Raw genomic sequence first — 17,207 nt, forward strand, 5'->3', positions numbered from 1 at the left:
ATGGGTGAAAGAGCTCACACGCACGCACACGCGCGCGGCGCCGCCGCCCGCCCGAGCCCGCGCCCGTGCCCGTGCTCGTGCTCGTGCTCGTGGTCGCAGTCGCGGGCCTCGGGCCCGGGCCCGAGCCCGATCTCGATCTCGATCCTGATCTTGGACTTGGACTTGGATCTTGGCAATTGGTCTTTGGGTGGTCTTTGGGCTTAGTGCTTGGCCCAAACTATTCTTTTTAGACCACCGCCGAGTCAGCAATCCAAGTGGCTTGACACGTCGTCAAGCGAGGCACAGTCACGGCTGCCACGTGAGAAATCCACACGCTCCACACACGGGTGGCACACTCCAGCCACACTCATGTAACCGACGTCGGTTACGAATTGCCATGATGAGCCTTCAATGGCTGGTTGACCATGCATGGTGGCTTGGCCTATAAATAGGCTAGCCATACCACTGCATTAGGAGACACACATACAAGCATTCTGCATCATAAGCTCTCTCCCTCTCTCTGCATTGTCTTTCTGTCGAAGCTATGATCTCTCCTTCATCCCGTTCGCCGGAGCTCTACTGATTGCGGTGCTGCATCAATAGAGACGCAACCGTTTTACCTTTGGGAACGACACGCCAAACCGAAGAGCACTACCGGGGCGTATCTCGTCTTGCGGGAAGAGGCCTCCTCGACTCGGCTAAACTTAGTTCACGGTTACCGTTTCGAATTCTGTAATTTTCTTTGTAGTTCAGTTTCATCTTCTGTATTTCTTCTTTTGGGTTGTATTACGCCCGATTTTGTTATCTCTTGTAATCCCCAGAAACCAACACTAATAACAACGCCGCTCCAAGATATTGAAAAATGCACTTTCCTTGTAGAGCTGCATCTCGAAAGACCTTACATTCCTCGTGGGAGGTCCGAACTCTCGCTCTCTCTTACACACACAAAAACATTATCACTTGATCTCTTTGATTATTTATTCACAGGTAATGGCAGCAATGCATTACCTGAATCGCGAAATGTCGCCTCCGTTCATTCTTTATTCCATATCTCTGGCAGCAGAATAACGTGTTTGGTTTGTACAAAGTACTGAAGAGAATACCAAAATCGTAGCTACACATTGTAACACTATAGTGATGAGCAGATCAGCTAGTGATCCAAGCTAATTTCCTTTTGACCTTCTTACTGGTGTCGTCGTTGTCTGTCAATCATCATCTATCGGAGACTTTTCCCTCTAGAATGTTGACAATGGATTCCATCGGTTTTGTAAACTGTAGAATTGGTGTTGGCTTGTAGCTTTGGTTCATAAGGATAGTTCCATGGTTTTACTCCTACACTACACATCAAGCATCTGTTCTTTTTTAAGAATGTTTGCCTATGTTGTAGGATATGATCATAATTCATGTGGAAGTTGGTATAAGAATACATTACTTTGACAATGCATACAATAATTTTCCCTTCATTGATTCAATGATAGTTCAATTTGAGATAAAATAAGAACTGCTTCATCCAACAAAATGTGAAGAAGCCCTCCAGTAATGCACAGACCTAGACTCATTAACAATGCCACCAATCCAAGTGTGGCCTGTGCTCTTCTATATGCCCCGGACTTCAATTGAATCAGTCAAGATAATCTTCTCTTGTCAAATGTGAATGTGAATGTGAATGTGAATGTGAATGAGACTTTTATTAATAGACATAAATGAAAAAAACGTAACATGTACTATAGGGGGTAATCAATTCATACAATGTGACATCACTCAGGCATGAGATTTTAGGAAACATTATTTTATGTATTAAGTGAAGAGAGCATATAGTATATTTATATTAATGTAAGAGAGAACTCTTTTAAAAAAAGAAAATGTGATATTTTTTGTATGACAAACTAAAACCGAAGAGTGACATCTATCATGATGCGGAAGGAGTATAACCTTTTATACTAAAACAGAACAATGATGAAGTCTTTAGTACTATATAGGCAAAAAGTTAACGACGTCTAAACATAAATAAATGAATATATTAAAATGAAATACTTGATATTTTTTATACTCCTTCCGTCCCATAAAAATAAGAATATTTTGGATGTCACGAGAATTAATGCACAATAGGTAATTAATAGACCTGAGAAAAATAATAATTAAAATAATATTAGTAGATACATTATTATTAGTATTTAATGGTGGATTTCAATAGTATAAATTATAAATAAATTTATATAAGTACGTTGGAATGGAAGAGTATGATTTATTTAAATTTGGACCAATTCTCGACTCATGGAAATCTCATTTAGCAATATTCAGAAAAAGCAGGGGCTTTTTGACAATATTTGTGTATTTATAGCCCGAAACCCTCCTCTTCAAACTAATCAGCTTCCACTCTATCGGTAGGGTTTAGCGACTAACGAAACCCTCGCTCTGCGAAAATGGCAACGAGATTCCTCGCTCGCTCCCTGCTCACCTCCAAGCCACCTTTCTCATCCGCGCTCTCCCACTCCTGCGCCTCCGTCTCCGCCGTTTTGCCGAATTCCTCTTCATTTCTCTTCCGTCTCCGCCCTATCGCCGCCGCGGCTTCCGCTTCCTATTTCCGCCGCCTGCTTCCGTCGATTTCTACCAGAGCGTTCTCGACTCGGCAGACTGCGTCGTCACTGAATGATCCGAACCCTAACTGGTCGAATCGCCCCCCGAAGGAGACGATTCTGCTCGACGGCTGTGATTTCGAGCACTGGCTCGTGGTTGTGGAGAAGCCGGAGGGCGATCCGACTAGAGATGAAATTATCGATAGCTACATCAAGACGCTTGCTATGGTGGTTGGCAGGTTTGACGATTTTAGATTTATTTATTATGTATGCTGATATTTTTTGGTGGTGTTCATTGAATTGCTAGAGATATGATGTGTATATCGTTTGACAATTTTAGACTTATTTATTATATCTGTGTTGTTTTTTTGGTTATGTTCATTGAATTGCTAGAGATAGGATGTGTATATGTAGGGTTCTGTTTTGTATTTTAATGATGAATAGTGCCTTGCTGGTTATGTTGTAAACGGTAAGATAATTTTTGAGGTTACTGAATATAATGAAAATGGTATTGAATGCTGGAAATGATGAGCCGAGTGGTTATTTTGCATCATTTGTTGAATATAATGTGCTTTAGGGGTAAAGACTTCTTTTCAATTTTGAGTTTTGACTAATTAGAGTGACTGCGCATTAGTTTTGACGTGCCTGCTTAGAACTATGAGATAGATGAATATACTTTTGTTACATTCTATGCTATATCTTGTTAACATTTGAAATTTCAGTGAGGAAGAAGCAAGGATGAAAATATATTCGGTCTCTACAAGGCATTACTTTGCATTTGGAGCACTTGTCTCTGAAGAACTCTCTTACAAGCTAAAAGGTAAAGGTTTTACTCATTGGTGCTTTGTGTTGAAATTAATATTTATGGGAGATCTATTAATCTAAATTTAACAACCTATTGTCTTTAGAGCTGCCAAAGGTTCGGTGGGTGCTGCCTGATTCATACTTGGATGTTAAAAACAAGGACTATGGAGGTATAGAATTTCATGTCATATCTATTTCACTAAGTATTTTGTTCGCATTCATATTCTTACATTATGAAAGTGTACTGTTTAACAGTTTCTTTCACCTGTCATCTTTTAATGCAGGTGAACCATTTATCAATGGGCAGGCTGTTCCATACGACCCGAAGTATCATGAGGAATGGGTGAGGAACAATGCCCGGGCAAATGAGAGGAACAGGCGTAATGATAGGCCTCGCAACTTTGACAGGTCGAGAAACTTCGAGCGAAGAAGAGAATTGCAAGGCCAGAACCCTGGAGGCCCAGGCGGAAACTACAATGGAGGTCCACCACCAGCCAATCCCAGTCCCAATATGGGCGGACAGCTTAACAATGGGGGTGGTGGGCCTGTGCCTAACAACACTGGAAACTATCAGAGACCACCACCGAACAATCCATCAAACTTACAGCAGGGCCCTGGCCCAAATAGTGGAGGTCCTCCTTACCAACCTGGTCCTGGACCAAATCATGGTGGTGGCTTCCCTGCAGGAGGGCCTGGACTGAGTCCCGGTGGGTTTCCTTCAGGACAAAATCAGAACCCATATGCTAATGCAGGTGGTGGAAGCCCCTACCAGAACCAGAACTACCCGGGACCAAACTCTGGCAATTTCGGCTCCAACCCAGGATATGGTCCTGGCCCAAGTCAGAGCAACTTTGCCCCTAACCCGGGATCTGGTCCGGGGCAATATCAGAATGCTTATGGTCCAAATGCTGGAAACCCTTCACAAGGCCAGAACATCCCAGGAAGAGATTTCCCTCCCTCTTCAAACTACTGAGACATGTATATCGAGATGAACTCAGTGTCCTAACTTGTGTGGCTCTCTTGTTTCTTGAGAATTCTGCTTCTGCTGCACTGGTTTATTATGCTCATAGTTTTATTAAAATATGTGAGAAATGCTTAGCTTTACAAGTCATGTTTCTACGAACTATTATCCGCAGAACCTTGCCCTCGTCTCTATTGTTTAATTTATTATCTAAATTTAGGAATAATTTCTTCTTGCTCTTGCATCTTGGTTATTGATGTGAATTAGTCTGTGGTATACATATGTTTCGAGGAATTGATTGTTTTATGTTATTACGTTTTCTCTAGAATACTCTCAATCTGTGTTATCCGAGGAGTTTCTTGAAACTCACTCGAATAAAATTCAATTTTTTTAATTTGAATTTAACAAAATATAAAATGAACTGTTTTACTTTGATTAGTTAAGTTTGATCTTGTATTTTTGTTTTACGGTACATATTAAATTTTTAGATTGAATTATCTTTTCCCTCAATTTTTGCATGAATTGAAAATAGAGATTAAGACTCCATAATCCCCAACTTTTTTCCAGCTTGAGGAGTAACTTTTTTCTTGGATAAAGGGGTTTCTATTTTAGTAATGGGTCTTCTTCGGTGGCGGCGGGACGGATGGAGTACTATTTACGTGGTACTTTAACTATTTTTTCAGTTCATTTTTTATAATCATATATCATAGGTACTCCTCAACTTATTTTCTACTTTTGAGATGTCCAACCATGAGTAAGTCATTTTTGTTTATAGTAACAAATACCCTCTTTGTCTGCCATTAAACATTATACTTTGATCCGATACAAGTTTTAAAAAACATAGAATGCAAAGTGGATTGAAAAAGTTAATGAAATATAAGTCTTACTTTATATACTCCATCCGTCCCACAAGAATATGCGCACTTTCCTTTTTAATCTGTTTCACAAGAATATGCATTTTCCAATTTTGGAAACTCTTTTCACTCTAATGAGGTGGGACACATTCTCTACTAACAATACTTTAATTACTTTTTATCTCTACCTCTCTTACTTTTTCAATTTTGCATTAAAACCCTGTCGAACTCAAAGTGCATATTCTTTGGGGACGGAGGGAGTAATAGTTTTTATAATAATACTCCATATGAGTAGAATGAGTTAATGGAATGTGGGTTCCATTACCAAAAGTACTACTCCCTCCGTCCCACTCAAAATTTCCAACTTTCTTTTTTAGTTTGTTCCACTCAAGACGTCCACTTTCTATATTTGAAATAAATTTCTCTCCTTATTAAAATATTCAACTATTTTTTTTCTTTCTGCTCATTTCACCTAACAACTCCACCTAAAATCTCGTGCTACTTAAGAATATGGACATCTTGAGTGAAATTGAAGGAGTAGTAAAAATCAAGTGTGACAAGTATTGGCGGACAAACCAAAAATAGTGACAACCGACAAATAATTGCGGGCGGATGGAGTAATACATCTTTCTTACTTTATTCTCCCACCTAATTTTATTCATTCACTCCTGTACTTTTTTCTCCCAAACTTTTAGTCTATCTTCACTCAACTCTTTAAATTTTACTCCATCCATCCAACAATAAGAGTCGCACTTCGACATATTGGTTCGTCCCACAATAAGAGTCACACTTCATTTTTATCATAAATAGTAAGTAGGTCCCACATTCTTAACTCACCTCACTCACATTTTATTATAAAATCAATATAAAAAAGTAGGTCACATATTCCACTAGCTTTTCTAGCCCACTATTTTTTACATTTCTTAAAATTCATGCCCACAATAAGAATGAATTATATTGTGAACGGAGGGAGTAATTAATTAAATTATGTGCCAAAACGAGTGTCTTGCTTATAGCGGGATGGAAGGAGTGTGTATTAAATCTGTCCCATAAAAATAACACATGCTGGGATGACACAACAATACAATTTTAATGTGCAATTGACAAAGTATAAGATAGATAGAAAAAAAGTAATTGGAGTATGGTTAGCGTGCAATGAAGCAAGCTCACTAGCCTCATTCGAGAAAAAGTTCCAAGAAAGTGACTATTACGAACTAAAATAATAAAGTAATATTTAGTTCAAACTTAACCTAAATTTTTTCGATGGAATATTTTGAAATCGGCCGTGATTCGTGAATGAGTTCTTCTTGAAGACAAGCATGTTAACTTTGAAATTCTCCGAATTAAAGTGGAGCGCCTTGAGATAAGTTATTGATGATTATCGAGTTAGATCTGATTTTATAATCAATCCAATTTAAATTTGAATGGATGTGTAATTTAAATTCATTATCGTGGTAAGAACCGAACAAGATGATTGATTTTTCAGTAAATCACCACATAATCCCCAACCATTTGGTATGGAACCAGATCTTGGTTACGACGAATTAATTTACTTTTGTGTTCCTAGTTTTTCTGTTAATTTATTGTGGTATTAATTAAAAATATTACTTCATCCGTCCTATAGAAATATGTCATATTTCTATTTTCATTTGTCCTATAAATATAGTCTATATCCATTTATGGCATCTTTTTATTTTCTTTTATTTTATCATTTATGAGCGTCACCATCTCTTACAAAATTTCAACTATTTTTTTTCTATTTCTCTTACTTTATCAACTACACAAGACAACCATAAATAGCCTATTTATGTTGAATGGGAAAATGCATTAAATTTTTTTGTTATATCCATTTTGACTTGGTAATTTTTGTTATTTTCGATATAAATTCAACGTAGTTTTGAGAAAAGGAAGGCAGAGAAGACGAATGATTGAGAAAAGGAAGGCAAAGGAATACAACTTTGTGGCGAAGAGGCAAGCGACATCCGACAACACCGGACAAACGGTATCGGCTATCAGGCGGTGTTGTGGCGGCCTGACAACTCTACAGGAGGTGTCGCAAGACAACAAGGCAATGACAGCGCGACGACACACATCAAATGTCGACACCAATATTGGCTCGACAAAGGCGATGGATACATACATGGTTAAGAATGAAGTTATAAAATCGAAGATTAATCAAATAATGCTTAATAGTATATCACTGTGGAGGTTGTTAAGTACCTACTATTCAAATAAATACACATTTAAGTGAAAGCAAAGGACAAGGAAATGCTTCCTGAATTATAGATGAACCAAGTCTTGCTTGTCAAGCAGCAGCAGTTCTGCTCTTCTCTTCTTTGCAATGCGAATCTGATCCGCAAGTGAAATATCCTTCTGCAAGTGCTTCCCCTCTGCAAGGTCAAGGTCGAATTTCTCCCATCTTCGTTGTTGCTGGCTGCTTACTCTAGAGACAATCGATTTCTTTCTCTGAATCTGTTCACCAACAAATATTGACAACTGATATTACACGATCAAGCAGAAATGGTGGATTAGAGAACATAATACTTTCCATTCCACACCTAATTTATTACTATGAACCTTTACACACTATAAATCCCAAGTCTGATTTCAAGTTACTAAACTACTCATACTCGTATGAACAAACATGCGTACTTGGGGCGAGAAAGTTTAAATTTATCCCACTTTGTAAGACGGTTCCATATCGTTACTGGCTAGATAAGAAGGAAGAACAGATACTAACATATCGTGTAAGTCAATTGTTTTTACCTTCATTAGTCTCTCCTTCAGTTTTTCCCCCTGAAATTCAACCATTTTTTCTTTCTCTTCTTTCGACCATTTGTTCCTCTTTCTAGTAGCTTCTTGTCTAACCTCAGCTTTTTCTTCCCGCTCCCTTTTCTTTTGAGCCAACCTCGCCGTCTTCAATGCTGCTTTCACTTTTGCTGCTCTATCTTTCCGTACACGGGCCAGCTCTTTCCTCTTAGCTTCCTCTGCTTTCTCGAGGGCTGCTTCTTGTTTAAATTTTTCATAGCTATCCCATTCCAGTTCTTGCTGATCGGCCCCTCCTTTCTTAGCAGCCAATGCAATACTCTCACGCCACGATTGCAAGAACTTCTCTCTTGACCTCTTCGATCTTAGGCGCCTTCCCCATAGCTTTGTGAGAGACGCACGTATCTTTACTTTCGTCTGATTACTGCACAAGTTTAAGATAGAAAACCAGTTTCAAAGACCAAACAGGGTAATGTTTAAAGCCTGCTGGATGGACGGTGACTCCATAGTTGAACAACCAAGCCACAATAATCATATCCATATACTGGTTTTATCAATATACATATATATAGAGAAATGATCAAATGCTAACTAATTCCCAATCCAGAACTACGAACTTCAATGTAGTGTATTAATATTATCAACACAAAGACATAACTTTATCAATACAACATGTAAATTTAATTATCAACACAAAGAGATAAGTATGTCCACAGTTTTATGTTGATATACCTATATCTCTGTCACGCCCTATATATGACAGAGAAAGAGGAACAATTCGGAAATTTGAGAAGAAAACATAGGGGAATTTTTAGAAACATTATTGTTAAATTCTGATCAGCATAAATTTTCTAGGACAAAGATGTGTGCACACAAAGCAAATTATCTCATGATATCAATTTCTTCTAATAATGATGAATTGAAGATGTGAGGAATGACCTGAGAACTCGAGGAGCTTCAGACATCTTCTTTCTAATCTGTAGAAAAATCAAGAACATCAAACCGAAGAAGACACGCTAATTCATGAACCAAACTTAACAATGAACTGGAATTGACTGGAAAATGAAGAAGCTATTGTATACAATGAAAGGAAGTGGAGCAGTAACCTATCTATTTCACAAGTGCAATACGAATCGATAAACATCACATTGCTGGAGAATACTTATTAACATAATTAAAAGGAATGTTCCATGCTCGTTCGTTTCATCAAGCAAGAATACATTGTAATCCAAATGACTGATTCTTACACGACTTCACCTTGGGATCTTTCAACGCTTCTTTTGTATTACGACTGATTCTCGCACGAGTTTCTGCATGATCATCCACTGCAGCGATTAGACCTCATAACACCTATAAAAATACACTTCCATTAGGACCAACATCTTAAAACAGTTACCTTCACTGTGTTTTCGCCCTTTATTCCACGGAATTCTCCCTTTGTTTCCATGATCACTCTTATCCGTCTGCGTTTCCTTGTCATCCTCGCAATCAACATTTGTAAGAAAGTTTAGAGTAGCATTGGCCTCTTCCGACGGATCAGATTTAACATCCCTTCCATCAGGGTTCTTTCTAACTGCTCTACATGAAACTGAAAGGGCAATGCTGGAAAAAGGAGATGCAGTCTTCAAAAGGGATGCACTAAATTCTGAAGTTCTAGCCAGCCCAATCACATAGCCTGAATTGGGGAGAACAAATCGGGGTGCGCGAAATCGAGAAACGGAAAGCTTCCTGTCAAGAATCCATCATATACATTACAAGAACCATTTTTGCTTCCTGTCAAGAATCCAGCATATACTTGAAATTTCAAGAACCATTTTTTACACACCATCCTAAATAACAAAACAAAATTATAATCATGAAAAAGTCCAATTTTGCTCATAACCTAATTTTAGGAAGAAAACGAAGTATGAACCTTTTATTTCAAAAAGCCCAGTTTTACACAGCCGATTTTTAGGAAGAAGTTAATCAATTAACCTTTCCTACACAATCAATTTAAAGCGGGCAGCATAGTGAGGAACAAATATACATAGCTCTGTTTTACATGAACGAAAAAGAAGAATATCTCACCCTGAACAAATTAAAATCAATCAAGAGGAAGAATATAAATTTAAAAGAGAAATACTATGAAAGATGGAGCTTACAGTGGAGTGTTGAACATTGCAAAGTGCAGCGGTCTCAACATTCAAGACTTGTCTTGTCTTGTTGAGCGCATTTCATTTGCGCCACACGCTCTGCCTCTCTCCAGTCTCCATATCATTTTTTCTCTTATTTTTATTATTTTATTTGCAAATATTAATTGTTTAAAAATTGTTTTTTATCGATATACTTCCTGTTTCCTCCGTCTTGAATAGTTGAAACGAGTCTTTTGCCCAAAAAACTCAACTATCTTGAAATATTTTGAAAAAAAATAATTATCAAAAATGACTCGGCCTTTAAATTTATGTTTAATAATCAAAAACTACTTTACCAAAATGCTCACAAAATTGCAAGGGTTATTCGGGGAAAATAGATCAAATGTACAAAACTTAGCAAATACTTCATCCGTCCTGTTCGGAAATTTGTTACATATTTCTATTTTTGTTCATCCCACAAAATTTGTCATATTTCACTTTTTACCATTTTTAATATCGGACGTCATATTCCACTAACTCATTCTCACTCACATCTTATTAAAACTAATACTACTTTCTACTTCCCCAAAGAATATGCACTTTGGGTTCAACACAAGTTTTAATGTAAAATTGGTAAAATAAGAGAGATGGAGAGAAAAAATAATTAAAGTATTGTTAATGCAGAATAGATCCCTTTAATTAGAGAGAAGACTTTCCAAAATTATAAAGTGCGTATTCTTATGAGACAGACTATAAAAAAAAGAGTGTACTACACAAATTGTACCTAATCTTTAACTATCGCACATAAATGGTACTTGGTCTTTATTTTATATCGTTTTTGGTAACTATAAATTACATTTTTGGTATGTGATGTGATTTTCATCCCAAAATACCCTCTAAACAAATACATTTTTCCATTTGTGTCCTAGAGGATATTTTGGATATACACAAAACTAGTATCAAAAGTGATATTATAGTATCTTCTCTCATACTATATACTATTATTATAAATCAGTATTAATATTATTTTTTGATGTTATAAATTAATAATTAATTTATTTTTTTATATCATTCAAGTATATTTAAATAAAATTATAAATTATTATTATAATAACATTATTGTTATAGTACCAAAAACTAGTATTAATTAATAAATAATTATAGTATAATTATTAAAATTATGAATCATATAATACTATATAATAATAAATAATTTAATTAAAAATATTTAGTTAATTTAATTAGTTTAAATAATTAATTTAATCAGGTTTTTTGTTCTTGATTTATATTATGAATGTAATTAGATGATATATAAAACACTAAAAAGAAAGAAGAAAAAAGAAAAAAAGAGGAAACATAAACTAAGGAGAAAAAAGTAAGAAGAAAAGAAAATAAATATTAAAAAAAAGAAGAAGAAAAAAATGAACAAAAAAAATCACATATTTAGTACTCCCTCCGTCCCGGGCTACTCGCCCCTTTCCTTTTCGGCACGGAGATTAAGGAATGAGTGTATAGGAAAGTCAAAAATTACGGCTGCAGGTGAAATTTTTTACTAAAAATGGAAAGAGTGCAAGTAACTTGGGACGCCCAAAAAGGAAATAAGTGCGAATAGTGCGGGACGGAGGGAGTACTATTTAATTGAAATTTCAAAAAATATCCTTGTTACTAAAAAAATCACATATTTGGTACATATGGTTATTTTTGTCATTAAGTACCAAAAACGATATAAAATAAAGATCAGGTATCATTTATGAGAGAAAGTAAAAGATCAAGTACCATTTATGTAGTTCACTCAAAAAAAGTGCATATTCTTGTAAAACGAAGATAATAGTATTCAAAAATAGGACCTACTATCAACTAATTTTTTCAACCTACTTTCCCTAACATTTCTTTAAACTCATGCCCAGTCAAAATGCAACAAAATTTAAGAGACGAATGGGATAATTATCAATATAGTATGAACCTAAATGTGCTCGTTTTATTGGCCGAGTTATAGTCAGGCTATTTGAGTTATCCATTTAAATATTATGAGCTATTTGCCTCTTTCCATAATCTCATTAGGTACAAGTCCAAACCAGCTTTTACGAATATGCTCGTTTCAAGGAACCCGTGACTTGAATTGACACCATGTCCTTCTAAAACGCACGCGCACATTATCACTAAAAAATAGAAGTACGATTGGTTCAGAACCAAGAATACATTGTTTGCAGGTAATACACTCCCCTTATTGCTGCATTGTCACCTTGCAAAGGAAGACTCCACTCCTGTAGCTTGAAAAACCAATAGATAATACTCCAACATTGCCAAAAATGAGTCAGTATTAGAATGGCTTTCTCAATTGTCATGGACGAAAGATATGCCCTTCTCAATCGAACTCTTTAACTCGGGTTTTAAAGCTTCCAGTCCTTGCTTCTCAAAATCAGTCAAATGACCCATACCCAAAACTTCCTCCACGCCATTCTTCCCAAGTCTCACCTGTCGATGCCATTATACAAGATATTGTCAGAATAACATATGCATTATTGGAAGACTGCAAAATAGGCACATAATGCAAACTGGAGAAATAGCAGACATATGTGTTCCAAAGAAAAAATGTGCTCATTGCATCTGGCTACATACCTAGATATGATGATTATGATAACAAAATATAATAAAAAAATAAATTAACACACCTTTGATGCAAAGAAAGGTAGCTCTGTCACAGTTGATTGAACAAATGAACATTCCACCACATCAGGGACTCCATTAAGTCCTTTTAAGCAAGCATCCGCAAATATAGCACCAGCATACCTGATAAATCATTGCGTAGAGAAACCAACAGAATACAATCAACTTTGTATAGTAGTAAATAGAACATGACCTAGTTGCAGATTGTTTTGATTAAGGCTATTTCTACTAGCGGCAAATTGCTACAAAAAATATTAAAAATTGGTAAAATTCTGGTCAATCTCACAACTTTAAAAAATACTACCATAACTTTGACATTTTTCAATTGTCCCATTGATTTAGATTTGAGGAAAGATCATGTAAGATTGAATTTTGAAAGCATAAATACTTTAATCTAATCTTATTCTATATTTTCCATACGAAAAATCAATGGCAGTTTAGACCAACACACAAATTTGCAAACAAAATCATTGATTTCAGCTTACGCGTCATACACAATTTCCTCCAAATACAAATAAACGGGACAATGAGAAAAATGACCAAGTTATGATATAATCTACTATTTTAGAATGACTAGAATTTGACCAACCTAAGTGAATCTTTTCAGCAATTTGCTCTTCTACTAACCAGACAAAGTTAAATATAATAAATTTATCTCCCTACACAAACTTAGTCTTCCAAAATATAAGAAAATAGTTATTGTAAAAAAAGTAGGTTCTATCACTTACGCCATTGAAAGCGTAGCTGATCCCTTCCCAGCCTTGGCTTCAACAACCTCAGTCCCACCATCTTGTGTTCTTTTAGTAAGAGCTGTAATTTCTTCAGCTGACAGATTTGCTGACGGTGTGGCCTATACAAATATAGTAAGTTTTAGTCTCAAACATACTACAATTGCACGAATGAAATGGGAAAAAAGATTTGTGAAAATGCAGTACTTGTGAAAACAAGGGGAGAATAGTAATCCCGGCATGTCCACCAATAACAGGTACATTGACATCTGCAAATATGTATTGCAAAAATATAAATCCAGATGAAATGCCTAAGAAAAAGCAATTTACAGGACAGAAATATAATCATACCGGCAACATTGGCATTGGCCTTGCCAGCGTAGAACGTTTTGGCTCTAACAACGTCAAGAGTGGTTACACCAAAGAGTCTCCTCGGATCATATACTCCCTTGATCTTGAAGATTTCAGCAGCAATTGGCACAGTTGAGTTCACAGGGTTGCTGATCATATTGACCAGAGCCTGTATATTTTAAAAAGACCCCACAAATCAAAACATACAATAATAGCATAAAAAATCAAATGTTAACAAATGCAAAGAGAGATAGGCATGTTACATTGGGGCAATATTTGGCAATTCCCTCACAAAGAGATTTGACAATGCCGGCATTAATCTTGAAGAGGTCATCGCGGGTCATGCCAGGCTTTCTTGGCACACCAGCTGGAATAATGACCACATCTGAACCCTCCAATGCTGCCCCAAGCTGATCCTCACCCGCATATCCGTTCACCTTTACATCAGAAAAGCAATGACATAAGATATGATAAAAAAAATTCCACCACTATTGCAGTGAAAAGGGAAGTGTTAAAAATGGAGAATCAAAATACAGAAAATCCATGGAAGGAGATAGAAATCTGCGAATGTTAAAAATGGAGAATCAAAACACAGAAAATTCATGGAATGAGATAGAGAAATCTGCGAGAAGTCGACTAAAAGATGGAGAAAAAAAAGGGGAAATTTCATTAATTGACTACAAATTGCAATAAAATGCGGCTGGAAAATGCTACACAAACAAGTTAAAAGCTAACTAATTATATTTTCATTTTTCTATTTTAACAGGAAGAAGAAAGGTCAGAAATGAAGAAAGTAATACTATATTAAAACTCATATGTAAGCCATTCTCATCAATCGATCAAATATTGTAGAGAAAACGAGGCTAACCTGATATTAATACAGTAGGATTAAAATTTAGCTGTAAATGAACTCGGAAGACAAAACAAACACAGATCTAAAACCCCCAAAAGAGAAGAAAAATGAACGATTAAAACCTCAGATCTGGTATTAATGTGGCTAACGTCAGCGGCAACACCAGGCGTTCCGGCGATATCGTACAGACAGAGGTGTGAAACCATTGGATTCAGCTTCATTAGGAGAGAGAGCGGCTGCCCAATCCCGCCAGCGGCGCCCAAAATAGCTACCTTCCGTTGCTGCCCCGACGCCGAAGCGAAGCCGCGGCTCGACATCAACGACGCTGCGGCGCTCCTCCGCAGAGCAGATCTCAACAAGGCGGCCGTCATTGTTTAGTCAACACAAATTCTTATGGATTGAAATTTTTGAACAAGTTTTTTATCTTGTAATAAAAAGTTGTGGACATGGAATTTAGATGGAATTACTAATGCTACTAGGTAGGCTTTAATAATCATGGTTGGTTTAATATGTTAAACACTGATATTTTTATAAATAAATTAAAATATACACTATTTTGTCTCAAAAAATATAAAAAAAAATCTTTTTGAATGTTCATACTCTTTTAAAAGCGTCCAAAGACTTCCCCACGGACTAGCACTAGGACTTTCCAAAAACACATTCTGTCACGTCACTAGAACTTCCCACCCGACTGCCACACCCCTAGGACATCTCACTACACAATAGTGGACAAGCACTAGGATATCCCGGCGGACAAGCACAATAATAAAAATTCACAAATTTACAAATACGAAAATTACGAAATTAAAATTTCGACACGAATACGGGCTGAGAAAGTGCAATAATAATTTTATTAAATAAAAAAAATTAAAATAATATAATGCAACAAAAAAAACAACAATTTAAACAAAGTTTGCCGCTAGCCGAACGGGGTATGATAAGTTTATGTTTTAAGCCTTCATTTTCGACGATCGTTGTGCAAGATATGAAGTGCAAATGAAATGAAAAACAACGAGCCGAATATATAGAGTTGAAATTTAAAAAAATGTCAAAAAAATAAAAAATGCTCTCGTCCGTCGAGGACCCACAATAGCGTACGAGCGGACGGACGACCGAGAAATCCGACAGACGAGAGGTCGTCCGTCTGGCTTGTCCACTATTGTGGATGCTCTAAGGTGTTGAACATTTGGGCAGATGAAATGTTTATTTTGTGGAACATTTGAAATGTTTATTTTTTATTCTCTTTTTCTTTCGGCACTCTTTAGAACGTTCATACTCTTTTGAATGTTCATAAAAAAATAAACATTTTCTTTTTTCGTTCGTCTCTAAAGAGTATAAACATTCCAATTTCGAAAACTCTCTTCTCTCTAATAAGATATGATTCATTCTCTACTAGCAATATTTAAAAAACTTACTTTATATATCTCTCTTACTTTACCAATAATGCTTTAAAACTCGTGCCGAACCCAAAGTTCATACTATTTGGAGACGGGGGAGTATTAAAAATAAAAGTTTTACTAAAATAGAAATAATATTATTTCTATTTTATTCTTACTTTACTCTCTATTAATTAATTCACAAAACAGATATAAAATTTCCTACTAGATGTGTTGATTTTATAACGCTAAATTCAATTTAAAAGTGTTTATCAAGCATTACCGATTTGATTCAATGAATAAAACGTAAATTGTGTCGAGATATTAATTTAAATTCTATGAATAAAACATAAACTGTATCATGATATTTGGGCATGATCTGAAATATAAATATACTTCATATTCTTTCTGAATTTTAATCAAGCTATCCACTATTCAATTAAGTATGAAATTTTAATTTGATTAAATAAAAAAATTGAATATTACTTCCTCCGCCATTATAAGTCTCATTTGAGTTTAGCACGACTTTAAAAAAAAGTGGCTGAAAAATATAGTGGAAGGTGGGACTCATCTTTATATATTAATTTTTTATAGTAAAATGTTAGTGAAATGAGTTAGTGGAATGTGGGTTCTACCTACCATTTTATAGTAAAAATTAACCGGACTCCTAATGGCGGACGGACTAAAATGATAAACCGGCCAAGTCATTGGCAAATCTGTTGTACACGAAGCAAATGCTTTATTCCTTCAAATGTCAAGATGGAAGGAGTAGGTCTGTTAAATCGGGAACTTGCGGATACCCGATCAAAAAATTTCGGGTACCTGATCTCGAATTTCTCAAAATCTAATACCTGGTATCCGATCCGAAAATGATTTCGGGTACCCGGATACCCGAGTCGGGTATCTAGTCCCGATTTTAGATTTTTAATTTAATTTTTTAAGAAAATTAACTACAAACTTTTATAAATACAAACTTGTAGTTCGAATTTGATACAAACTTAAAATAGTTCGAATTTAAGAGACTACCACAAATTTTAAAAAATAAAAAAATCATAAGTGAAACTGCCTAAGGAAACAGTGTGCGCTTTTGTGCTAGGTCAAGCTCTCAGATCCAGAGAATCCCCTAGATCACAAGGTCTAGGAACTCATAGGATTCTAGAAGTCTCGGTCGTCGGACACAC

General features: G+C 36.0%; 3 protein-coding genes across 3 annotated transcripts; 1 reads left to right on the forward strand and 2 right to left on the reverse strand.

Annotated features, from left to right (window-relative positions):
* Window positions 1-2,336: 2,336 nt before the first annotated feature.
* Window positions 2,337-4,564, forward strand: LOC121787391 (multiple organellar RNA editing factor 8, chloroplastic/mitochondrial-like). Its single transcript, XM_042186102.1, has 4 exons — window positions 2,337-2,794; window positions 3,278-3,375; window positions 3,464-3,529; window positions 3,644-4,564. Exons 1-4 carry the CDS (start codon window positions 2,403-2,405, stop codon window positions 4,330-4,332), a joined length of 1,245 nt encoding a protein of 414 aa, XP_042042036.1. The 5' UTR covers window positions 2,337-2,402; the 3' UTR covers window positions 4,333-4,564.
* Window positions 4,565-7,345: 2,781 nt separating this feature from the next.
* Window positions 7,346-10,220, reverse strand: LOC121787927 (golgin subfamily A member 6-like protein 1). The gene is made up of 6 exons (XM_042186772.1): window positions 10,082-10,220; window positions 9,337-9,668; window positions 9,198-9,250; window positions 8,880-8,917; window positions 7,941-8,364; window positions 7,346-7,646 (listed from the first exon to the last, which is right to left on the reverse strand). The coding sequence occupies exons 1-6, from the start codon at window positions 10,120-10,122 to the stop codon at window positions 7,455-7,457; spliced, it is 1,080 nt and encodes a 359-aa protein (XP_042042706.1). The 5' UTR covers window positions 10,123-10,220; the 3' UTR covers window positions 7,346-7,454.
* Window positions 10,221-12,055: 1,835 nt separating this feature from the next.
* Window positions 12,056-15,104, reverse strand: LOC121786070 (malate dehydrogenase, mitochondrial-like). The gene is made up of 7 exons (XM_042184590.1): window positions 14,773-15,104; window positions 14,061-14,234; window positions 13,798-13,966; window positions 13,654-13,715; window positions 13,447-13,568; window positions 12,724-12,841; window positions 12,056-12,526 (listed from the first exon to the last, which is right to left on the reverse strand). The coding sequence occupies exons 1-7, from the start codon at window positions 15,019-15,021 to the stop codon at window positions 12,386-12,388; spliced, it is 1,035 nt and encodes a 344-aa protein (XP_042040524.1). The 5' UTR covers window positions 15,022-15,104; the 3' UTR covers window positions 12,056-12,385.
* Window positions 15,105-17,207: the final 2,103 nt, after the last annotated feature.

This window comes from Salvia splendens, chromosome 22 (genome assembly GCF_004379255.2).
Source record: "Salvia splendens isolate huo1 chromosome 22, SspV2, whole genome shotgun sequence".
Classification (NCBI taxonomy): Eukaryota; Viridiplantae; Streptophyta; class Magnoliopsida; order Lamiales; family Lamiaceae; genus Salvia; species Salvia splendens.

What these genes read in the sequence shown, in the direction of transcription:
- LOC121787391 (XM_042186102.1), top strand. Translation starts at nt 2,403, where the DNA reads ATGGCAACGAGATTCCTCGCTCGCTCCCTGCTCACCTCCAAGCCACCT. An exon ending in ACTCTCTTACAAGCTAAAAG is followed by an intron (nt 3,376 to 3,463) that starts GTAAAGGTTTTA and finishes TATTGTCTTTAG; the next exon opens with AGCTGCCAAAGGTTCGGTGG. An exon ending in TAAAAACAAGGACTATGGAG is followed by an intron (nt 3,530 to 3,643) that starts GTATAGAATTTC and finishes CTTTTAATGCAG; the next exon opens with GTGAACCATTTATCAATGGG.
- LOC121787927 (XM_042186772.1), bottom strand. Translation starts at nt 10,122, where the DNA reads ATGTTGAGACCGCTGCACTTTGCAATGTTCAACACTCCACT. An exon ending in GCAATGTTCAACACTCCACT is followed by an intron (nt 9,669 to 10,081) that starts GTAAGCTCCATC and finishes GATTCTTGACAG; the next exon opens with GAAGCTTTCCGTTTCTCGAT. An exon ending in GAAGCTCCTCGAGTTCTCAG is followed by an intron (nt 8,365 to 8,879) that starts GTCATTCCTCAC and finishes AAACTTGTGCAG; the next exon opens with TAATCAGACGAAAGTAAAGA.
- LOC121786070 (XM_042184590.1), bottom strand. Translation starts at nt 15,021, where the DNA reads ATGACGGCCGCCTTGTTGAGATCTGCTCTGCGGAGGAGCGCCGCAGCG. An exon ending in TTGCCAAATATTGCCCCAAT is followed by an intron (nt 13,967 to 14,060) that starts GTAACATGCCTA and finishes TAAAATATACAG; the next exon opens with GCTCTGGTCAATATGATCAG. An exon ending in TTCTCCCCTTGTTTTCACAA is followed by an intron (nt 13,569 to 13,653) that starts GTACTGCATTTT and finishes ATATTTGTATAG; the next exon opens with GCCACACCGTCAGCAAATCT.